Raw genomic sequence first — 25539 nt, forward strand, 5'->3', positions numbered from 1 at the left:
CATAGTACTACATAGTACAGTGAAGCACTGTTTTGTCTTATTTAAATCTCACAGTCACCCATTAGGTAAATACCATCTATATTTCTGTTTAATAAGTGAAGAACTGAAAACCCAAGAGTTTAAATAACTAAGTGGTATCTCGTTTTTTTATCTGTGACTGTGGTGCATGCCATCAGAGTTTGGTCCTTGACATAACACCTAGGGAAGAAGCTGAATCAATTTAAACACACTGCCCAAACATTAGGTCAAACAGAAGTGGGTAGAAAAGGCGGGGGATTCATGGTAGAAATCAGTTGAATATGGATCGGGAGGCCTGATTATGTTCAAAGGTTTGAATTATAGAAAGAAGCTTAGAAAAACCATGTAATAAAGGTGACCTTGGTGGCCTGTGGCCTTAGATCTGGCATCATTTAAAGGCATGAGTTAAGGAGGACACTTAGCCAACTTCTGGCAGTCTTTTGTTCCTTTGAATTCTTTGCCATCTGATTGTTTCCTCTTCCCATTCTTTTATCCGCCCATCTTTGACACCTCTTTTCTTTTATCCCCACCAACTTGGGCAACTCCGGTTGATGTTCATGTTGATTACCCACTTATTTAACTGGTCCCAGATGTATAGGTAAGACTCTCCACTTTATTAACCCATGCGACCACATCTTGGATCAGACTTTACCCTAGTTCAGCTCTCTGTTTAAGAGCGTGAATTTTGAGTTCCTCTCCTCTCACAGTTCACTTATTCCTACTATACTTTCTGTTTTTAAAGCCTCCATTGCTACCTTTTTTTGGTTCTGTTTAGTATTTCCCAGGTTGTGTTGCTCAAGTACTTTGTAATAAAGGGTTGAATGGTCCAAGTCCTGATGGTTCTTGATTTTTTAAAATGTATTTGCTATGGGTTGCTTATTTACAACAGGTGTCATCATGAGAAAGGTGATTGACTTTTTGCTTGTCCATCCTCTATGCTCTTCCTTGTAGGAGGCTATGATTTGTTCTTTGTTCTGTCCCTAGCACTTGGTGCCAAAAACTTTTAAGACCACTTAATTCAGGTGACACTCAAATCTTCAGCTGTTAGCTCTAAATGTTTATTGGATTTATTTACCTAGATATTTCATATGTACATAAAACTAGTCTTATCACCATACTCTGACTCCAAATTCTGTCAAAAGGATTGTTCCACCATCTATCCATTTTCACTCACTTAGGTTTGTTCATCATCTTAGATGTCCCACTCTGCCTGTGCCACCTTTCTGCTCATCTACCATTGCTTCATCTTATAGTAAGATGCCATAATTTTACTTCCTTCTTGAGTCTTACATCTGTTTCTGTTACATTTCTCTTATCCATACCACCATCATGACTCAATGAGTCATATAGCTGACTCCTGTGAGGTGTTACTCCCTTAAAATCCATCCTTTGTGCTGCTCACACACTGTGAGCTATCTGAAGCATAGGTCTTAAAACCTTCCATTGATACCTGATGTCTTTTTAGGTCTGTTGAGTGCTATTCATACCATTTTGTGACCTTGCCTCTGTTCATCCCTCCAGCATCATTCTCTGTCACTTTCCAGCTCTAAACATCATAGTCTAATGACTCTAATTTGCTTGTGGTTCTCTGTCATGCTGTTTGCTTGCTCTTAGTCTATCCTTCAAGACTCAGCTCAGTCTTGGTCTCCTCTGGGCACCTTTTTTTGTCTTCTCAGCCTCTTCTAAAAGTTCCTTTGTATGCTTACAGTAGAAATCTGTGCCCACTTCCAGGCACTTGCCACATATGGCATGATACCTCTAAAAAATGTCTATATTCTTCCTGAGGCTGGACTTCTCTAGGTCTTCATAGTGTTTTCTAGCTTATGACTGGTACCCATTAAGTGTTTCTGGAACTAGGTTCACAGTTGTCAAGGAGAGTAGTCCAGCACATGGAAATCTTGAATCTTAAGCTACCATCTCTTATGGAGAGATTTAGGAATTATTGTGTAAACTGGCAGCGACCACCCCATATTAGAGAGAAAAGGTTAGACCAGTACACAATAACCCTTATGGTTGTTGTATGTCATATTGTCATTTTTACCCTAAAATGTAAGAAGTTTCTAGAGGACAGAGATTTTGCAGTATTTATCTTTTTGTTTGTTGTTGTTGTTATTTTCGATACTGGGGATTTAATCCAGGGGTGCTCTACCACTGAGCTGCATTGTCACCCCTTTTTATTTTTTATTTTGAGATAGGGTCTTGCTAAGTAGTGGAGGCTAACCTCAAACTTCTGATCTTCCTGCCTCAGCTTCCCGAGTCTGGAATGACTGATGTACACCAACTTTCAAGTTCAACTCTCAGTGTTTAATCTTTGTGTTTGTTTCCCAGAGTACTCAATCTGATGTCCCAAAGTGGGTGTGCCACATGTGTTAGCAGCATGACTAGAGTTGAGTAGAAGGGACCTATTGGGCAGATTCCTAACTTCAGCAAATCTACACTTCAAGAACCCATTTACTTTTTTAATTCCCAAGATATAAGAAAAGAACAAAAGCCCCAGATTATAGGTTGCGACTGAGCTCTTAATCAGTTTTATTTGATACAGCTAAATCCTATACCAATCTTCACATGTCTTGGGCCTATACAGGCCTTAAAGCCAAAATTATTTCAGGAGGAATATTTGACCATTTCAAACTCATCATTATTTTAAAATGAATTACAATTGCCAAAAATAGCCTGATGCAGTTGAATAAAATTAGGCACATTCAAAGAACTAAATAAAAATAAGATTTAGTCATATATAGTTGAACCTACATGTCTTGGATGCTTCCCTGGATTGCTCTGGTAACCTATTTCAGAGCAGGAAAGCAAATAGGACAAGATTTGTGTTGCCCAAACAATATCCAATGGCTATGTATAGCTGTTAAAATTCAAATTAATTAAAATTAAATAAAATTTAAAATTCGGGTCCTCAGTCATACTAGCCACATTTCAAATGCTCCATACCTACATGTGGCTGGTGAAAAACCCGGACAGTAGAGCATTTTCATCATTGCAGAGAGTTTGGTTGGCTAGTACTAGCTTATCTCTAAGGTTCCTTTTGCATTTGACATCTCATTCTTTTTAAAAGCCGCTTATAGATTAGAGCCCTTCAAAAAGGAGCCTGAGATATTTCTTAACATTCTGTGATCATTTTTGAATTTTTTAAGATTTTATATTGCCTTAAATAATTGAGCTACTATGTAGAACTTGGCTAATTTTTTAAAAAAAGATTTTCATTGTATTAGCATTTGTTTTAACTATAATAATAATGCATTCTTATTTTTTTCTCCAAAGAATCTGCCACCAGGGGGTGCCCTCATACCTTTGGGAAAATTAAGTTTGTTTTAGCCAGGATATAGTTGAAGTTCAGACTGTAATATTGATTATTTATTCATACTGGGTAATTTAGGAATTAAGTACTATAAGTATATGTGCACACTACTTGATTTGTATGGAAATATTTTTGCTAGGGGTGTGATAAGCTGTCATTGAAGTATCTTAAAAATTACTTAAAAGTAAAAATAGGTATTTTTGAAGTACTTCTTAGAGGTCAAAAAAATCTTGTTTACAAGTGTATGTAAACAATAGTAAAAGATTGAAGTTATTGCTTGCCTATGTTTCTTGAACAAATTAAATCCATTTTGCTTCTAGGACCAGAGAATTTACCATTGTCTTTAGTTATTTCTTAGAAATCTTGTCATGTTGAGTTTGATTGCCTGTCTATAAAAGATAGATAATAGTGTGACTATATGGTATTGAAACTATCTGTTAGCTTATATATAATAGCATTGTGGTTTGGTGGTGTTTGCAAAAATGATTGATGGAGATGACCTTGTAACTGTATGGTAATAGAAATGAGAGATGGGAAAGACTGTCTTGTGCCAATGTGGGATTATTCCCTAGGGAATAATCATTTACTATAACAGTATTGAGGAGCGAATTCTTCTTTGGAGAAAGAGAATAATGAAGAGGTATTATCGTGCTTTGTCGTTACTAAGGTAATAGTACTCTGTACATTTTATTAACGTGGAAAAGGTAGCGATTATACAGTAAATACTGCTTAGAGAAGCACTTCTTTCATGTTTCATAAGCTTACATAGTTCTTCATGTTTAATCTAATGGAATTTGTGTCGGAAATAGTGTGACTGTTTTTGATTAGAGGTATATTTTGTTTCAAGAATTGGAGGAAGGTATTTTTTCTAAACTGATTGTATCCCCAGATTAATTGTTCATTATTTGGAATTAGTACTGGATGATGAAATTCCATCTCATCTACAAAAGCCTGTGAGTTGTAAATCTCGAATGGCTTGTTTTCTGAAGTGAGAAATGAGTGCACATTTCTATTATTAGAAACATCTGATTAGGAGAGGTTGCAATGGGGCTGTGGTAAAGATTGGTAGGAGGTCTCTTTCTCCCTTTATTTCTCCTTCTTCTCCCTATATTGACTGATAAGAGATTGGTGATGGGGGTATAAATTAAGAATAAAAGGAAATTCCATCATTTATCACTGTACCTTCCCTTTTTACTAGCAACCCTTGATAGGAAGGAAAGAACACTGCCTTTAGCAGCTTGATTTACTTGTTATCAAACAACTATTAAATGAATATAAGGACAAATGCAGGTTATATCCAATGTAAATTGTAGGGCTAATATTTTCAAGTTTCTATGTATTTCATTTATCTATTAGCATTTATTATATTATTATAAATGCTAACAATGAGCCATAATTTTTGTTAGTATTTTCCATATTTGAGTCATAGCACTTTGAAAAATCCATAGGAAATTTTGTAATAGTTGTTTAAAAAGAAAAACCAAAATAAAATGAAGTAGAGAGACAGGGTGACTCTTCAGCCATCCCTTTCCCTGTGTTATCACTGCAGACCCTTGGGAGCACTCAGCCTTTCACATCACCTACTCGCTACCACCACATTCATTTTGTACCTTTTTTGATGCCATGAGGTAGAATTTTTGAAGAGTCCTATTTAGACCCACAAATTAGCCGCTAATTTGTGAGGTATGCCTTCTTAAGTATGAAAATAGAAGACTGGCTATTTTCTGAAAACCAATTGTACCATATTAAATTTGGAGAACATTTTTATTGAAACCATAATTGTCATGGGTGATACACATGAGAGATCACCCTGTGACTGGCCTGTCAGACTTTCATGAGTCTTCAGAAATTAAGGGGAATGAGTGAGTTTGTTTTCTTGTAAGCTGTCACATTCTTCTCTTCAAAGTGTCAGCCTGAGTCGTGCACAGATAAATGTTAAAAACATTCACTTCCAGCTGAGTTTTTACTCTTACATAATTTAGTGCAATAAATTTTCTTTTTCTCTGATGGTTAATTTTTTGTACTTTTAAAAAACATACCCAAAAATAAGAGGATCTGAAAGATCCTCAGAATTTTGACTTCTTATTTCTTTTATTTATTTATTTGTTTGTTTGTTTGTTTGTTTATTTATTTTGGTGCTGGGGATTGACCCCACAGATGCTTTATCACTGAGCCACATCACCAGCTCTTTTTATTTTGAATTTTGAGACAAGGGCTTGCTGTGTTGTTTAGGGTCTTTCTGTGTTGCTTAGGGCCCTCTAAGTTGCTGAGGCTGCCTAGTCTTCCTGTCTCAGCCTCCCAAGTCACTGGGATTACAGACATACACCACCACACCTGGCTCTTTTTCTTTTAATTTTTGAAATATCAACTTGTCTCTTGGACTTTGGAACTGCTACAGGAATCTCCAGTTAGCTTTAATGTATGTTATAGAAAACTGAGTCTATAGACAGTTGAACTTAAAGCAAAACAAAATATAGTGCTAAACATTAGAGATTCTGAGAGGAATTTTTTTTAAAAAATTCATTAACTCAGATAGAAAATGTCAGTTTAATAAGTATTTTTATTGACTCTTACATATGAACGTGACTGTTCTAGGCATGGTCAGTCAACCATGAATCTTAAAGGAACTTCCAGTAAGGACTAGAGAGCATGCTGGTAGATAACTGTATAAAGCAGGAAATCTAAAAAGTCTTAGGTGGGGGGAAGGAAGGAAAAAATGTGAGAGGGAGAATTACCTTCTAGTTGGAAATTTGGTTAAGACTTTGAAGAAAAGTGTTGTTTGAGCAATATAAGTTTTAGAGGAAAGAAATCCCCAAAACAAAGCAAGTTATATTTGTGGAAGCACAGGTAGGTTCTACAGAAGAATGAATTGCTGAATTTCCAAGTACGTAAGATACAGATGCACAGAAGGGGATGTCTGTCTGTCTGTCTATCTTCCTTAGAGCTATTCATGCTAAATAAGACTAGATATAAGCATAGGGCAAGATAGCTTGACTGTTCAAGAAATTGTATTGAAAAGGTAATGAAAAGCCATTGAAAGCTTTCAAGTGAATCAGGGACACACTAGGGTGTACTTAGGCAATAATGGAAGATGGGGGGCTGGGGATGTGGCTCTAGCGGTAATGCGCTCGCCTGACATGCACTGGGCGCTGGGTTTGATCCTCAGCACCACATAAAAATAAAATAAAGATGTTGTGTCCACCGAAAACTGAACAAGTATTAAAAATGCTCTCTCTCTCTCCTCTCCCTCTCCTCTCCTCTCCTCTCCTCTCTCTCTCTATCTAAAAAAGAAAGAAAGAAAGAAAGAAAGAAATGGAAGATGAGTTAGCAGCAGGGCAGCAGTTAGATTATTGTTGTAATCTTGGGGAGACGTTGGGAGAAGTTGAATCAGGGTAGTTTAGTAATGATTAAGAGGAACTAATGTAATCCCAGAGGCTTGGGAGGCTGAAGCAGAAGGATTGTGAGTTCAAAGCCAGCCTCTGAAAAAAAAAAAAAAAAAGAAAGAAAGAAAAAAGTGAGGCATTAAGCAACTCGGTGAGACTCTGTCTCTAAATAAAATACAGAAAATAGTGCTGGAGATGTGACTCAATGGTCAAGTGCCCCTGAGTTAAATCCACAGTACCCAACCCCACACCCACCCCCCAAAAGAGGAGGTAGTGAATATGTGAGGTTCTGCTGGATCAATCAGTATTTGGTGGTTAATTAATATGGGAGTGTTAAAAGAAGGTTGTGAATTACTGGCCCATTAGCAAATAATACTTTGTATGTGGAGCTTTAGAATTTATAAAACACTATATATTGGAGCTTTCATAACTCTATGAGTTAATCAGAGTTATAATAGAATTATCCTTATTATGGATGAAGAAATAAAGAATTTGGGGATATTTTTTTAAAGTTAATATAGAGAATAAATGCATATTTGGGCATGGAACTGTGGTCTTTGAGTTTCTTGGCCAGTGCTCCTTTCTCTAAAACATGCATTTTTGTGAACCTGAGAAGAAAATTCCTGTTATCTAATCTCAATGTGTGCCACAACGTTGTTAATTGTGAGTAAACTGCTTTACCTTCTTTGAGCTTTAGTTTCTCTTGATGTTTTTATCCTTTCTATATTGTAGGGCCACTTTTGGGATAAAGTATAGTATTGTTATTTTCATTGACTCTTTGAATAAAGAGTTGAGTAGCAAATAATAATGTATAATATATTTTTTGCTTGATACTGGAATGCAGTATGCTTAAACCACAATCCCTACATTTGTGAATGCTTCACAGATTAGAGAAGGAAAGAAAAATATGTAAATAAATAAATATATTGAACTATAATAAGTGCTGTTATAGGTGTGTTTTGACTACAGAGTCATAGAGGAAGGAGTAATTAGACAAGTCAGGGAAGGTTCACAGGGAAATGTCAATTAAGTCTGAAGGTGTAATTAGTGGTTTAATAGTAGTAAATAGAAGGTAAAATAATGCATCATCATCGTAATAGTAGTTATTCTTCGTTAAAAAGTTTTTGATTCTGCAATATTTTCGTTTTATGGGTGAGAAAACAGGCTCAAAAGGTTGTGATTTGTTCATAGTTATTTACCGTCAGTATGGTAAAGTAAGGAGCTGCAAACTTTTCAGTATCACTAGAGTATAGTACATAACTGATAGAATAGAAGATAACACTAGAAAAGGATCAGTGCTATGAATGTACCAAGTGTGCTTTTTATTTATTTTAAAAATAAAGATAATAAAAATGAATGGTGATTTTATGATAGGCAATATTTTAACATTTATGAGAGACAGAGGATTAATAGCCAGTAAAATAAGTGCAGTTAAAAATTAGTTACTATGTAGGCCCAGATGTTTTTGTTTTTGTTCTCTATTATTTATTTAGGGTACTGGGGATTGAACCCAGGGGAGCCATAGCATTGAGCTCCATCCTTAGCCCTTTTTATTTTTTGTTTTGATACAGGGTATTGCTAAGTTGTTAAAGGGTCTTATTAAGTTGCTAAGGCTGCCTCAGCCTTCTACATTGTTGGGATTACAGGTGTTTTCACTGATTAGGTCTTTTAAACATTCAAAGATTATGTTGAACTAATTTTTAAGAAACTCTGAAAAAATACAGGAGGAGGGAACACTTTCTAACTAATTTATAAAGTCAGTATACCTCTGATACTAGTAAGTGATAAACATTGTACAATATATTAGCTGATTGAACTAGTAATATATAAATCAGATTCCATCATTACCAAGTCTGATTTATCCCAGAAATGCAAGGTTGGTGTCATTTGAAGATTTTTTTCAATAGATGCAGAATAAACACTTGACAAAATTTAGGGAGAACTGTTAGCAACTAGTACAAAAAGGATGTCCTCAATCTGATAAACAGTATCTATGAAAAAATCTTCTACTAAAATCATACTTAATGGTGAAATATTAAAATGTTCTTCCAAAAAGGAGAAAGCAAAGGTGTCTACTCTCTTCATTCTCTGTGATATAATACTGAAAATCTTGACCAATACAAAAAGGTAAAAAAAAACAAATAACATGTTTGAAAATCAGAAACGAAGAGTAAAACTGTTTCTGTTTTCTTTTCTTTTTTTTTTTTGGTTTGTTTCTGTTTAGTACTGGAAATTAAACACAGGACCTCATGTATGCTAAGTCAGTGCTCTAGCTCTGAGCTACATCTCTTTCCTAGAAAGCTGTTTTTATTTACAGTTGACATGTTTGTTTATATAGGAAAACTGAAGTACCCTAGAAAACAATAACCAGAACTAATAAGGGTCTTTATTTAGCAGAACATAAGGTCAGTGTACAAAAAATCATTATATTTTCATATGCTAGAGGTAAATGAAATATTAATTTTAAAAATTTTATTAAAACAGCACACATTAAAATAAGAAACAACATACTTAGAAATAAATTTAACAAAGAGTGTTTAAAACCTGTCCCTTCAAGACTATAAAACATTGCTGAGATAAATTAAAGAAAACCTTAATAGAAGAAAATATACCAAGCCCATGAATATAACTCAAGTTGATTAATTATCAGTCCTCTCTATGTTCAGTTCCAGTCATAACAGCAAGTAGATTTTTTTTTGTAGGAAATGCAAAACTGATTCTAAAACTTATTTCCCAACACAGAGGAACTAGCATGTGCAAAGAAATTTCAAACAAGTTGAAGAAGTTGGCAGACTTATTAACTGCTCTGTAAATTCATTAAACTATAGTAACCAAGACAGTGTATGTGTAGTGAATTGAATAGTATTCCCCAAAACTCATATCCACCTGAAATCTCAGAACATGGCTTTTTTGGGGAAATGTAGTCTTGTAGATGTAACTAGTAAAAATTAGGTCATTCTGGATGGGGATATACATAAAAGTGGTGACTGATATCCTTATAAGAAAATGAGAGGGCACAGAGATAAATGAGTAAAGAAGAATGATGGGGTGTGGGGTGCTTAGGGGGTTAGAGATTGGAGTGATGCATTTGAAAGCCAGGTAAACCCAAAGATTGGCAGGACTTAGCTGAAACTAGGAAGACACAAGGAACTGGGGCTGGGGTTAGCTTAGCGGTTAAACGCTCACCTAGCACGTAGGAGGCACTGGGTTTGATCCTCAGCACCATATAAAAATAAATAAAATAAAGGTATTGTGTCCAACTATAATTAAAAAATATATATATACACACACATATGTATATATAAGAAAAAATATATATTTATTTATATATATTTATATATAAGAATTATATATAAAAAGAAACAGGGAACTTTCAGTGAGAGCATGACCCTGTTGGCCCCTTGATTTTGGACTTCTATAATAGAATAAATTTTTGTTGTTTTTAAACCACACAGTTTGTGACATTTTCTAAAAGCGGCCAAAGGAAATTTAAAAAGTGTGTTATTAACATAAGAATCAAGTTGATCAATGGAATAGAGTAATGAGCCCAGAGATAGACCCTTGGTTATACAATCACTTGATTTTTAACAAAGGTGTTAAGGCAAAATCCAATGAGGAAATAAATGTTTTTTCTACAAATGGTGTTAGAAAAACTGAAAATCTCATATAGATTGAAAGGGGTGGGGGGAGGGAATAACTTTATTGCTTCCCACACATCATGTGTAGAAAATAATTCTTTTTTATTTTTTCCACAGAAAATAATTCTAAATAGGAAAGCCAAAATTATGAAACTTCTAGAAGAAAATATCTTCATGGCTCAGGGATAGGCAAAGATTTCTTCAGACATGGAAAGCATTAAACATAAAAGAGAAAAATTCAGCAAGGTGACTCAGGCCTGTAATCTCAGTTACTTGGGAGCTAAGGCAAGGATTCAAGTTTGAGGTCATCCTGGACAACTTAATGAGACTGTGTCTCAAAATAAAGCTTGAAAAGTTCTGGGACTGTTATTTCAGTGTTAGAGTGCTTGCTTAGCATGTGCGAGGTCCTGGGTTCAGTTTCACACAAAAAAAGAACCAAAATAAAAAGTAGTTGTCAAAGAAGATGAAATAGGCAAGCACAAAAGAAAAATATTTGCAAAATATTTGTCTGATAAATTTCTTTCCAGAGTACATAAAGTACAACCACATTTAAAAATGAGCAAAAGTATGTAAAAGATAATTAAGAAAGGAAGATTTATAAATGGCCTATAAGCACATTGAAAGGTGTTCAGTATTATTTATTATAGGGGAAGTACCAATTAAAGTGACAATGAGCTATTAGTATGTAGGGACTAGAAAGGCTAAAATTAAAACTAGAACCATGTTGGGAGAAGGTGTTGCTATTTTTTTTTAAGACTAGACATGCATTTATCTTATTGTCCATTAATTCCATTCCTTTCTGTACCCAACAGAAATGAAAAAATATAGACACAATCCATAGAAGAATGTTTATAACAACTTATAACAGCCAGCATCTCATAACAAATCAAGTGTCTATCAACAAGAGAATGAATAAACAAATGGTAGTATAGTCATACCGTGGAATAAAATACTAAAAGGGAACATATTACTGATAAACATGACATAGACACATCTCAGAGACATTGTGCTGATTTTAAAAAGCCTTTTTCAAAATAATACATGTGCTGTGTTTACAGTAAGAATTAAAAAGCCAATAGGAAGCTGTGGTAGAAAAGTTTAGAATGGTGGTAGTCTCTGAGATATATGGGGCAAGAGGTGTCTGGGAAGGGACATGAGGAACTTCTAGGGAAATGGCAGTGTCACATTTTGATAGGGATTTGTGTTACATAGATATACACAGAGTTGTGAAAACTAATTGAATGGTACACTTAAGATTTGTTATTTCACTAGTTGTAAATTTTACTTCAGAAGAAAAATATCCATAAACAAATATTGAATTCTAGTTATTGATTATGTAGGTAGAAATGATTGGAGTAAAATGTACCAGTACTCACAACTTACTTAAAAATAGATTAATGAATGTACAGAAGCATGACAAAAGAAAATATAGTAAAATGTTAATTGTAGAAACTAATTGTTCTGTATATTTTAACTTTGCTGTATTTTTCAATTTTTCATATTGTTGGGGAAATTGGTAACCATCAATGGGGAATGAGTAAAAGAATTATGGCATATCTCTACCATTTGTCATGCTACTATAGCATGAGCATTAGAAGAAATTCTAATGTTTCTCTTACTGCAAAAAAAGTTGGAAGAAAAATGTTGTATTTAAAACTTAACACAAAACTGAGTGTTTATATGATACATATAAATTTTCACAAGACATTTAGGGAGGAGATCTTCATCTGTTGGAGAAGTCAAGGAGAGCTTTGACTTCATCTGACTGGCACTTTTTCTTTCTTTTTTTTTTTTATATGTTTTTAGTTGTATTTGGACACAATACTTTTATTTTGTTTATCTATTTTTATATGCTGCTGAGGATTGAACCCAGTGCCTCACATGTGCAAGGCAAGTGCTCTACCACTGAGCCACAACCACAGCCCCTGACTGGCACTTTTAAGGCAAGACTGTATTCCCATTAAAAAATAATAGAAGTAAGGGGTCATCGCAGAAAGGCTTGAATAGATGAGGATTAAAAGTTAAAATCATTAGTAATCAAAGAAACATGAAGTAATAGTGAATTGACATTTCAGCCCATCAAATTGCAGAGATAACAAGAATGTGAGAATATGCAGTATTAAAGGTATGGAGTTAAGTAATTTCTTATCCAGCTTAAGTAGGAATATGAACCAGTAGATCCTTTCTGTAAGACCAGCATATATCAAAAGTCTTTATAAAAAGCCCAAGCTGTTTGATGTAGTATTTTCTCTTACAGAGTTATTTAACAGATGCATAAAGATGTATGTACAAGGAAATTCATTGCAGTGATAATTATAACAGTGTAAAACTGACCATATCCTATAAGCCCATCATAAGAGAATTTTTAGAAATAGATCATAGTTTGGCCAAAAAATAGAATAATACCCAACTATTAAAAGTGGTGATGTAGCACAATGGCAGAGACCTTGCCTAGCATGAATAAGCCCTGGGTTCTATCCCAGCCCTACAAAACAAACAAATAAACAGACACAACAACAACAGCGCTAGAGTTTTGTTTATTTATGTGGGGAAAGTTCACTATTAAGTGAAAACAAAGTACAGACTTTATTGGATGGGTAGATGGTAGCTGGCAAGGACGTGTTCTAAAGCTTATCAATAAATGTCTCCCAATGGGTTTGTGGGTGATATTTATGTTCTTTTTGTTTATGTTGATTTTATACAGTGAAAACACATGACTTTAAAAACACATTTTTTTAGTGATGTTTATGGGGACCACATAGCAAAGTGAAAAATGCTTTTAGATGGGTGTGGTGTGGTGGTACATACCTGTAATCCCAGCAACTCAGGAGGCCGAGTCAGGAGGATTGTGAATTCAGAGCCAGCTTTAGCAACTTAGAAAGACCTTGTCTCAAAATAAAAAATAAAAAAAGGACTGGGGATGTGGCTCAGTGTTTAAGCACCCCAGGATCCAATCCCTGGTACCAAAAAAAAAAAAAAAAGAAGAAGAAGAAAAAAATGTTTTTATTGTTAAATTAGGTTAAAAAAATACTAAATTGTTTAAACTATCATTTCAATTGATAAATGCACCTATGTAAGAAGAGAAAGACTTAGGTATAAATAGTGGTTCTGTTAGGATCCATTTTTTTTTAATATAGATTTTGGAAAAATGTGTTTTTATATTGAAAATTGTTCAATAAAGTTAGATGTCTTAGACCTTTTATGTAAATTTTGATATTTTTTCATTAAAAAATTTTAGTAACTTTTCAGAATTGTACTAGTATCTTGTTAGGTTTAGTCCAGCAGAGAAAATTGATTTGTGGTGTTTCTTGTATTTGTTGATTTGTGATTGGTTATTTTTTACAAGCTGTTTGCTGTGAACTATTTGAAGAAGATCTATCGACATTATCTCCTTTATTTAAATGGCAATGGTTTTCTGATTTTACTAGCTACAAATTTCACATATTCAAAGTTTACTTGTCAATATTTATTTAGTACTTTTCTGTACATCAGGCAAAACTTAAGACATGTGCAAGTACATCCTCAATAATTACTAAAGAGTAGTTAACAGATTTAGTTGACCAAATATTCTAAGAAAGAAAAACTGAGTAAATAGCTCTTACTATTTTTATGTTTATAGATATCTAAATCATCTATGTTTTCAACATCTGGCAAATTTGGTTACTCTTTTTTAATAGTTTGTCCATGTTTTAGTTCGCTGAAGGAAAAAAGAAAAAGGGCCTCCTCACTGTGGTGAGACAGTTATTACTGTCTTTCAAGGTTAGGGCTGATGTATTGGGGGTCACAGAGAGAGAATTTGGGCTTTGTATCTTGAGATTCATGAGGTCAGTGAGGTCAGTTATTTACTGTTCTTCTGTCTCTTGGCACAAGATATTCAAATATTTGTTTACCAAACAATTGAATAATTGAACAAATCTATAATATTAAGAAAGGAGATGGAAAATTTTAAATTTTGTTTTATTAATTTTGAATGGAACATACATATAACCAATTTGTGGGACTATAGTAAAAAGTCTGTAAAAGTGCATGAGCACACACTTAGACACACAGAAACACCACATAAATTTAATTATCTGGGCAGACTCTCCAATAGAAAGCAGGGCTTTATTTGTGGGAAAATTTGATACAGCTTTCCTTTTTACCATAATATACATGATTATATTCCTTAAAGTCATCATCAAAAATCATATTGAATTGATATACAATACTTGGCCAAGGGTTCTTCCTTTTTTCTTTAAAATTTCTTTTTTTCCTTTTGTTCATTATTTTTATAATTATTTTCAGTTTTTTAAATCTTTTCATCTTTTTTGCTTCTCTTGAAGTTAAGTGATGATTTACATTTAAAAAAATTTATTTTTTTCTGTTGCATCCCTGTTTGTATGTACAGATTAGATTTAATAAATATTTTGTTAAAATGTAAAATGTGCCTAAAGATACTAATATGTTCAGGTCTAAGATCATGCTGATATTTTAAATTATGCATTTAAAATCAAGCAGTGGTTGAGTTGGCTATGTTCTCAGATGACCTTTTTTATATTTTCATTTGTGTTTCCAAAGCAGCATTGGACATAGCTGTTGACAGTTGTGAAGAAGTACCATGTAATAATGCTTCATTAAATAAATGAGATTGTGGGGCTGGGGTTGTGGCTCAGTGGTAGAGTGTTCACCTAGCTTGCAAGGCCTTGGGTTTGATCCTCAGCACCACATAAAAATAAATAAATAAAATAAAGGTATTGTGTCCAACTACAACTAAAAAATAAATATTTTTAAAAAATGAGATTGTAAAGCTTGTCAGCAGAGGCATAGCAGCAGCTAGTTATGTGTCAGTTTTAAAAGACAAGGACAAGTAACCAAAGGAAAAGAAACCATCAGCATATTAAGACACTTGATTAAGTGTTATTAGGTTGAAATTTTTGAATAGGCATTTCTCCCTATCCCTTCCGCTAAATACAGTTAAAACACAGTATAAAGAACAAATATAAGATGATTCTGAAATGTGGAGAGAAGGCTGAACTGCTAGGACTGTGGGACCCTGGTTTATAGTGCTCTCAGCACAGGCCTAGTGAAGAGCCTGTAGTCTCCACCCAGCATATCAAGTTGCCTCCTCTGTCCTCCCTAGCATAGGCAGTGAAGGCCAACTGGGGAACCTGAATTTTCATATCCACCTAGAAGTAATGGATGCTATCCCTTTCTGTTGGCCAAGTATCACAGAAATTCTGCTTTATATATAAAAGATTTAAGTAAGATCCAAAGTCTCATAACATCATACCCCAAGTTTCCAAATTAAAAGTATGAATAAAAAATAATTCATCATCAAGAACTAGGAAAATCCCAACTGAAATGAGAAAAGAAAATGAATAGACACCAACTCTTGAGATAACACAGGTGTAAGAATTATCTAGTTAGGATTTTAAAGCAGCCACCACAGATATTTTAATGATAGTAGATTTCTCATCAGAAAACATGGGGACTGGAAAGAAGTAGCACAAAGCCTTTGAAGCACTAAAAGGCTTCCATGAGCAATTAATATCATGCTTGAAACAAACAAAACAGAGTCCCAACAAGAAATAAATGCTATGAACAACTAAGTGGAAATTTTAGAATTGAAAATTCCATTAACTGAAAAAAATTTAAAATGCTGTTTATGAATTCATTGGAGAGTGGGCATAACAGGAAAGAACTGATCTGACTAACAGAGAGAAAAAGACAAAACAGAATAGTGTAGAGACCCATGTGACTATAATAAAAGATCTAACCTTCATGTCATTAAAATACCAGAAAGAGAGGAGAAAGATAGTAGGACTGGAAAAATATTCAAAGAAAATATAGCTGAAAACTTTCAAAATTTGGCAAAACACATAAACCTGCAGATTCAGAAGTGGAGTGAACCCCATACTGGATAGACCCAAAGATATTCTCAGTAAGACATATCCTAGTCATATTTCTTTAAAAGCAAAGAAAAAATCTTGAAAGCAGAAAGAGAAATGACACATTTTCAGAGTAAAAGGCAGCTTTATTTGTGTTTTCCATTAGTATTTAGCTTACAGTTCTGGAGGTTCAAAGACTGGCATTGGTTCAGCTCTGGTGAGGGTCCCTTTGGCTGTTTCACATGCAAATGAGCACTATGGGGGCAGTATATAAAGAGACCAGAGAGATCACAAGAAGCTAGAGAGACCAGGAAACAGCCTTATTTCTTTTATATAACAACTCTCTCAACTAACTCAGGGTCCCAGGAAAACTACATTAATAATCCCTTCTAAGGCTCACACTCTTAGTGATGTCCCAATAGGCTCAAGCTCCTGAAGGTCTTACTACTACAATGAGGACCACTCTCACAACCTGTGAACTCTTGGGGGACATACTTGAACCATATCCAAACCATAGCCATTTGTAATGCCCAAAACTGAAAGCAAGATGCTCCTCAGTTGGTGAAAGGCTTTACAAACTATATGGTATTTATATTATGGAATGCAAGGACTGAGAATGAACTATTGATAATTAAAATTACTTGAATTAATCTCAAGGATACCATTCTGAATAAAAAAATCAATTTGAAAGAAAACAAACTGATTTTATTTGTGTAACATGACAGTTATAGAGATGGAAAACAAATTAGTGGTTGCTAAGGGTTAGGAAAAATGGGGGGAAGAAAATGAGTAATTATAAATGGGTAGTATGAGATCTTTATTGTAATGGAATACTTCTGTATCTTGATTTTGGTGATGGTTTATAAATATACACACATGATAAAATGGTATAGAATGATAAATATCGTACCAGCATTAATTAACTTGTTTTGATTGTGTGGTATACTTGTATAAAATCTAATCATTGAGGGAAGCTGGGTGAGAGGTATACTGAACCTCTCTATACTATTTTTGCAACATCCTTTGAATCTATAATTACTTCAAAATAAAAAGTTTTTAAAAAAGCAAAAAGATAAGTTATATTCAGGAAGAGTTTGAGTTTTTTAAACAAGTATTTTAATATATTAAAATGTATTTATATTCAGATACAGGAAAGCAAATATTTAAAGTAGTAGAATGTCTTCTAAGTGTTTTGGGTTTTTTGTTTTTGTTTTTTTGCAGCACTGGGGATTGAATCAGGGACTTAGGCATGCATGCTAGGCAAGCACTCTACCACCAGCTACTTCCCCAGCCCTTTCTTGAAATCTTACTCTGAGACAGGGTCTTGATAAATTGTGCAAACTGGTCTTGAACTTATGTTCCTCTTGCCTCAGCCTCCTAAATATCTGGGATTACAGCATACACCACTGCATCCGGCCTAGCCTTTATTTTTATCAGAGTTAAAGAGGCAATCATGTGAAGAGGCAATCATGTTGACTACTGTGAACTCCTTTTGTTTTTGTTTTTTATAGTGTGTTGACTTCCCTTTAAGAATTTAGGTCTTAGCATAAATTCCCATTTCCCCATCACCATTAGTATAAGCCTTACTGCTGCCTCCTCATTTTTCCACCCTAATTATCATATTCCTATTTTTTTCAATAGAATTTTGTAAACACTATTTATTTCTGGGCTATTATTGCTTTTCTTCTTTTGTACAACTTTTTGTTTTCCCCTAAAGTAACAGTTGTCTCATGTTCGCTTGCTTACAGAGATGGAAATTTTTAATTTATTTTATTTCAAATTATGATATGGGAATTGTGATTTTAACTTCCCAAGTATACCTAGAAAGGGAAAATTCTAAGATCATAGGAAACCTCATTGTTTCCTACCCGGTAAAATTACATTTTGGTATATACTATATGCTTTGAAGTAATTAGTGTAGCTTTTATTGTGATTGCTTTAAGTTATAAACTTCTGAAGTTCAATGGGTCTTTTAGAGCTTCTGAGAGAGTCATTGGTTTTCACTTGGAGTAGTCAAGGGCAGAATGTACTCTTTTTCATTTACAAGTATTGTATTTGATAATTAAGGTTGATGTGAAAGATACTTGATTTGGGGGGTTATTTGTTTTGGGGGAGCATTAAGGTATATTATATATAAAAGGAAATAAATTTGTAAGTTTATTGGTACTTTAGTTAGTGTGATTCTACATGTGTTTGGTAGTGATGATAATGTCTTATTATGGGCTTTCATGAAAAATAAATTAGTAATTTTATAACAAATATTTGTTCATTGGTTATTACCCAGTGTTTATTATTATTCACATAACATGTTTTGTTGGTTTTCAGGTACTTGAAGAAGCAGAAGCTCAACATTTATACCAATCCATTTTGCCTGATATGGTGAAAATTGCACTCTGTCTGCCAAATATTTGCACCCAGGTTAGTGAATTTAACTTCCTCACTAGTCTTTTTTTTTTTCTTTTTAATTTTGTAGTTGTAGGTGGACAGCATGTCTTTGTTTATTTTTTCTTTTTAATGTGATGCTGAGGATCGAATCCATTGTCTCTTTACCACTGAGCTACAATCCCAGCCCCTTTGTAGCTTTCTTAAGACTTACAGTTGGATGTTTTTTAAATTCTCATGGTCAAAGTCAGAAGAATGGTAAAGAGAAAGGTGAGGAACAGTTTCTTCCCAAGAATATGATAATTTTGCTATGTTAAGGGAAAGGTTAGAGGCTAGAATGAATACTACAAAATGACATTAAAGATGCAGTGTTCAATTTTTGAGCTTCAGTTTACATTGTGGACATTTGTTTACTTAGACTTCTTTTCCTCTTTTTGTTTAAACAGTCTCTGTCTTTAAAAAAATTAATCATTATTTCAAAGTATAATAATAGAATTGGGATATTTTATTTTCAAAACAGCTTAATACTATACACTCCTTTACCGTCCTCTAAAGTGATATATTGTTAAACCAATGAGTTTATGGTACTTTTTTAAAAAAAATAAAATAATTCATTATTGCTTTATTTTGTTTGGAATGTATTAATTAGATATTATTGCTACATAACAGATGACCTCAATAGTGTCTTAAAACAATTCACATGTATCATCTCAGTTTTTATTGGTCATGAGTTTAGGAGCAGCTTAGCTGAAAAGCTGTGGCTCAGAGTCTCTCTTGTAGTTAATAGTCAGGATGTTGGCCAAGGCTATGGTTTTGTAAAGGCTCAACTGGGGCTAGAAGGCCCACTTAGTTGGCTTACTCACATGGCTGGTGGCAGGATGAGTTCATGTGGACCTTTCTGTTTGCTTATTGGGTATCCTCTTCCAAGAGAGAGACTGAGGAAGCTGTAGTACCTTTTTGACAAAGTTTCCCAGAGTACCCAGTGTTGCTGCCACTAGTTTTTAATTATTAGTATCTGGTCACTAAATCTAAATCATACTCAAGGATAGGGGTTTTCACTTTTTAAAGGGAAAAGTATCAAAATATCGAAAAATTCATGAACATATTTTCAGCCCTACATAGAAGATTGTTATTTTGTTCTTCATGTTTTCTTCCCGTGTTTCTCACAATAGTGGCTTGAATTTGCCTTTGTCTTTTATTTTTTGGGTAGCCCCTTTTTGCTAGATGCTAGCAGGATTCTTTAATACTGTTACTCCCACAGGGCCCTATGAACATTGTGGGTTGAAATGTTTCTAATTGGGTGGGATGCCCTGTCCCATAGCATGCCTCAAAACCATAAGCATAGTCATTGGAAGAACCCAAAACTATCCACACCTGTCCAGATGTCTACTTGGGACCATGCCATCTTCAGTAGAAAACCAGTGAATGTTTTCAGCCTGCTACAGTTATTAGCCTTTAACTCAGATGTTTTCAGGGCTATATAACTTTAATTTACCTCAGTAATACATTGTGTTTAAATGAAATTTTATGCCCAGTGTGGTGGTACATACCTATAGTCCCAGTTTATTTGGGAGGTTGAAGCCAGCTGGGCAATTTAGCAAAACCCTGTCTCAAAATAAAGAAATCAAAATGAACTGAGTTCAATTCTTAGTATTACCACAAAAAAAAAAAAAAAAAAAAAAAAAAAAGTTTTACATTAGACAAGAATTTTATTTTTTCTCTCTCCAAAAGGGAATTGAATCCAGGGAGCTCTGCCTCTGAGTTATATCCTTAGCACTTTTTAATTTATATTTTGAAACAGGGTCTCACTAAGTTTCAGAGACTGGCCTTGAACTTATAATCCTCCTGCCTCAGCCTCCTGAGTAAATGGGATTATAAATATGTGCCACTAAGCCTGACTGAAGGAAATACTGTTTAAAACAACTTTTCTTAGTGCTTCTCTTGGAAATTGTTCGGTTATATTCTTGTTTATTCATTTTCTGTTCTCTCCTTTCCTTACTTTGTAAAATCTCTCATTACCTTATAGCTTTTGACTTTACTTTTTTCCCTCTGAGGCTTTCTTGCCTTTTACCAGCAGAGCATAGTTTATCCTGTAGCACTCAAATATACTTCCCACATTGTTTTTATTTTATGTCTTTACTTTATATTCTCCTTGAAGAGAGATCCTTTTTTGGGGGGAGTCTTTTTTTATTTTTGGAACTGGGGATTGAACTCAGGGGCACTTGACCGCTGAGCCACATCCTCAGACTTTTTTTGTATTTTATTTAGAGACAAGGTCTCAATGAGTTGCTTAGTGCCTTGCTTTTTTGCTGAGGCTGACTTTGAACTCATGATCCTCCTGCCTTAGCCTCCTGAGCTATAGGATTACAGGCATGTGCCACTGTGCCTGGCCTCTTTATGGGTCTTGTGTGGTGTTCAGTTAAATGCTTTTTAAATTCAGTGTGTAGTTCATAATCAACTGTATCTATCCTTTAGGCATGAATCACTTCTTTTCTCCCTCATGCTATAGGACACAAAGTTTCTATTTTTCATTTAATGACATATTTGTGATTCAAAAACATCTAAATTTGTAAGCAAAAATAAGTCACTCGGTAGAACCAAATCAATTCATGAATCCCAGCTTTTTCTCCTGAATGAAAACAACTTTGTTCTTCCAATAAGCTGGAAGTATGTCTTTGGTTGTACTGGTGTATCTTTTACAAACATTTAAACATTTAAAAATAGAATAAAATACACTGAATATAATTCTCAGGTCCTATGGATTGTATTGATAGTGGAAGTCAATGAATTTGGGTTTGGTGCAAGTAGAAGACATTTTAGACATAAAATATTTGAAAGAAAAATGTTCTATTGTATATTTCTTGATTTGGGATGTTTGATTATGTAAGAAATGCCTATCTTGTTATAAATTATACATAAGTTTTTGCATGTTCTATTAATTTCTTTAATAAAATTGTATTTGGATCTCATAAAGAAATTGTCACTTGTACGATGTGATTTAGAATAAGAGGAACTGTGTTTTCAATTATTTTCCTTAAGTCATTTTATTAGGAATAAGAAATATTGCTCTGACAATTTTTTTGTATAAGAATAATATTTAACTTATGTAATAATACCTAAATTCAGTGTATTTTTTTTGTTTTATCTTTTGTTTTAATTTTTTATTACATGGGTAATGTTTTTCTACTTACTTGGTTAAGCACTTTAGTTAAGTAATGTTTTGTGTTCTTTTCACTATCATTGTTATTGGTTAGAAATCTGCAGTTTGTCAAACAACTACATTTTTTCAATCATCCCTGATAAGCCGCCCTTGGCTTTAACAATATTGTTGATTTAAGGATTCAGGAGTGGCCTGAAATTATTCCTGCCTTAATTTAGCAAATGCAATTTGGTGCTTCTGCCTTCAAAATTGCTAAACTAATTATTGCTTTTCTTGTCTGTATTTTTTGTTTCCTCCATCAGCCAATACCGCTCCTGAAACAGAAGATGAATCATTCCATCACAATGTCCCAGGAACAGATTGCCAGTCTTTTAGCTAATGCTTTTTTCTGCACATTTCCCCGACGAAATGCTAAAATGAAATCGGAGTATTCTAGTTACCCAGACATTAACTTTAATCGGTATGTTTTCAGAACACTTCTTTAACAGTGAAATAGAGAAGAGTGGAAGGAACAATAATTTTGAATAATTTGCCATGGGCTAAGCATTTTATGTACAATTATCTGATTTCATCTTTACTAAGAGTTAAGTGATGTTTTTACCATTTTGCAGGCAAGATAATTAAAGTTCATAGAGGTAAAGAACTTGATTGGGATCCAGGAGCCAGTAAGTCACAGAACTGAGATTTCATCTCAGTATTACAATGCCCATGTCCTTTCCACCTTCTCAGATTATCTTCCTCATCTGAATACTCTGGATTCCACATGCCTTAGTTTGACTATTCACAGGAATATTTATTGTACTTTATATTCCTTATATGCTGAAATAATATTAAAGTGGGAGTGAAAGTCATTTCTGTAAATATCTTGTAAGGAGTATAAAATCATGAGGCTTGAAAAATATACTTAAAATGAAAAGTGACTTTGACATGATTATCAATGTAATATTTTTTAATGGAAGACAAAGAAATGTACAAATGATTTTTGACTAAATTAGCACATTATGAAAGTGTTGATAAAGCTTCAGATTTTGTCAGTTTTCCCAAGTGAGAATAAGGTATCTTCTTAGCAAATGAATATCATTTTTCCCATCCTTCCCATTCTCTGATCCATTATCCTCCAAGTCTTTTTTCTCTCTTCATTTGAGCATTTTCTTTATGGTATCTATGAACAGAATGTGAATTTTCTTCCCTAATACCTAATGGGTCTTCAGAAAATTGTTATGTGTTCCTCTTTTCCATTAGGTTGTGTATAATGCCTTCCTCCGCCACCTTTGATCACCCATCTCCCAACCCTGAGGGTGGATCAGTGTGGGTAGTGTGCCAAGTAGGAGGTATGGTCATGGAACAAACCAAAAAGTCATTTTCGTCTTACATACTGTTTTTGTTTTAAACATAGCATGGTGCAGTAACCATTTATTTTAATTTGCCTTTTAAATGAACTTTAAAAAAAAACACACTTTTTTAAACCAATGTTGGACTTACAGAAAAGTTACAAAAATACCCAGAATTCCTGTATGCAACTCCACCTAGTTTCACCTTATGTTAACATCTTTTGTAACCATAGTTAAGTGATGAAAATCAGTAAATTAACATTTGATGTAGTACTGTGAACTGAACTACCAACCTTACTTACATTCTGCCAGTTTTTCTACTCCTTTTTTTCTATTCCAGGATTATGCCCAGCATCCCATATTGCATTTGTTTTCTTGATCTCCTCCAACCTGTTCCTTAGATTTTTATTTTCTTTTATGACTTTGATACTTTTGAAGGCTACTTATTAGTTATTTTGTAGAATGTTTTGTATTTGGCTGATATTCTTTCACAAATAGAATGAGGTCATACATTTTGGGCAGAAATACCACAGAAATATCTTGTGTTCTTAGTTCATCACTTTAGTGGGCTAATGATTCATCTTAGCACTGGTGATCAGCTGCTTAAGGTAATGTCTGCTGGGTTTTTCCACTGTAAAGGCACTCTTACAAGGAAGAACTGTCCCTTTTACTATCAAAATGGATTCATTGATATTACAATCATTATTCATTTTTGCTGCTAAAATTTTTCTAGCTCTGGCTATTAGGGCTCCTTCAGGACTTTTCTTTGACAAGTCCCCATTCTTTTTTTTTGAGCATTACCTTTTTTTCTGGACTCAAAATATTCTAGGTTTATCCTATATTTTCTGTGTCCCAGTCCTGGAATCAACCGTTTCCCCAAAGATCCATGACTCCTTTTGTTACTGAAAAGTAAGGATGCAGTTTTGAGAAAAAGGAAAAAGAAGTTTTGTTGCTTTGCTATGACATATAATAATTGCAAATATTACTATGCTTTTAGTTTGAGCACTTTGAAGGATATTTGAAATTAGATTTCCTTAGATCACAGGTTGCAAAACTTGGAATGCAACTTTATAGAGTTGTTAGTTTCCATGAGGATGCTAACTTTGAATTAGCTCTTAGGAATGCTGCCTCTTATGCAATTATATCTCATCAGCTTGGATATTGGAGGCTTGACATTTTTTGGTTTTGTTTTTTTTTCCCATTTCTCTCCTGCTTTTTATTACATATAGTATTATAAACCAGTTATTATACTTTTGTTATCAAAAGCTCAGTCCTTGTCCCAGATGCCAATCCTATAACAAGGACATGGTTTTGACCAAAAAAAAAAAAAAAAGATGTTTATTGCTTTGCTAGCAAAGGAGAAGCACAGGGGACTCCTGTCCCAGAGGCTGTGATTCTGCCCATCAGGGGAATGGGGGGCTTTTAAAGAGGTGATTCAAAGGCTATATTCCACTTATTATTTATCAGAATTGCAATTCACTTGTTAATTTGGGAAGATAGTCATTTCTGGTGCCATTCTCAGTGTCTGAATACTTAGTTCCTATGGTGGGTGTGTGCTCTGTCTCGGATGGAGAAGAAAGGTAATCCTGTTTCCCCAGAGATTAGAGAGGGGGAGAGATTAGGGAAGAGAGGGAGAAAGGAAGAGAACAAAACATTTTTTTTAAAAAAATAAGTCACAGTGGCAGAGCAGCAAGGGCTACAAGCAGAGCATAAGATGGACCACTGTTAAATTTTCATAACCAACTAAACTCTGACAGGGAAACTCTAGGGCTTCTTGGCAATGGTGATTTTATCTTTTTCATTGTTCATGGTGATTTATCCTGAAGACTAAGCAGATCGGCCAAGTGTTTACCTGTTAGGCTTGAGGAAAAACAAGGCTCAGACATTTTTCTTAAGGAAAGGAATATAGATTAGAACAGTGTAAGCACTTTATACAAATGTATATTGACTTTTTGCTGGGTATTATATAATATCTTATTTTAGCCCAAGTACCTCAGTTTACTTGACATTATCTGAAATCTTCTAGCTTGAGAATGTTTCCCAGTAATAATAGATAATATTTGTTAAGCATTTACCATGTGCTAATCACTGTTAAATTATTTCATACTTAATCCTCACATCAACTTTAAATTAGGTATTGATTAGTTGTTGTTATTTCCATTTTTCAGATTAGAGGAGATGGAAGATTAGAGACGGTTTGTTAGTTTCACCAAGTTAACACAGTAACTGGTAAAATTTAGATTCAACTCAAGAAACAGTCTGCTTCTAAAAGCAGTGTCCCTTAACCACCCTCTTATACAGCTCCCTTTGAATGAACAGAATTACTACTTCTTGAACCTTAGTGAAAAGCCTAATGGACTTTTTTTTTTTTGGATAGCAGAATACTGAAAATGAATTAAAGCAGGTAGGCCTGTGATAGTCTTATAGTTGTTGTAGGAACTCCTTAGCAG

At 34.1% G+C, this 25539-nt stretch overlaps 1 protein-coding gene across 4 annotated transcripts in view; it reads left to right on the forward strand.

Annotated features, from left to right (window-relative positions):
- The window catches only part of Parg (poly(ADP-ribose) glycohydrolase), a 114709-nt gene that overhangs the window by 30743 nt on the left and 58427 nt on the right, over positions 1–25539 (forward strand). For all 4 annotated transcript variants that reach the window (XM_015498895.2, XM_015498896.2, XM_015498897.2 and 1 more), the window contains 2 exons: positions 18542–18634; positions 22061–22218. In XM_015498895.2, the coding sequence (XP_015354381.1) occupies positions 18542–18634; positions 22061–22218 (251 nt within the window). The remainder of the gene's footprint in view (positions 1–18541; positions 18635–22060; positions 22219–25539) is intronic.

This window comes from Marmota marmota, unplaced genomic scaffold (genome assembly GCF_001458135.2).
Source record: "Marmota marmota marmota unplaced genomic scaffold, marMar, whole genome shotgun sequence".
In the NCBI taxonomy this organism is placed as follows: Eukaryota; Metazoa; Chordata; class Mammalia; order Rodentia; family Sciuridae; genus Marmota; species Marmota marmota.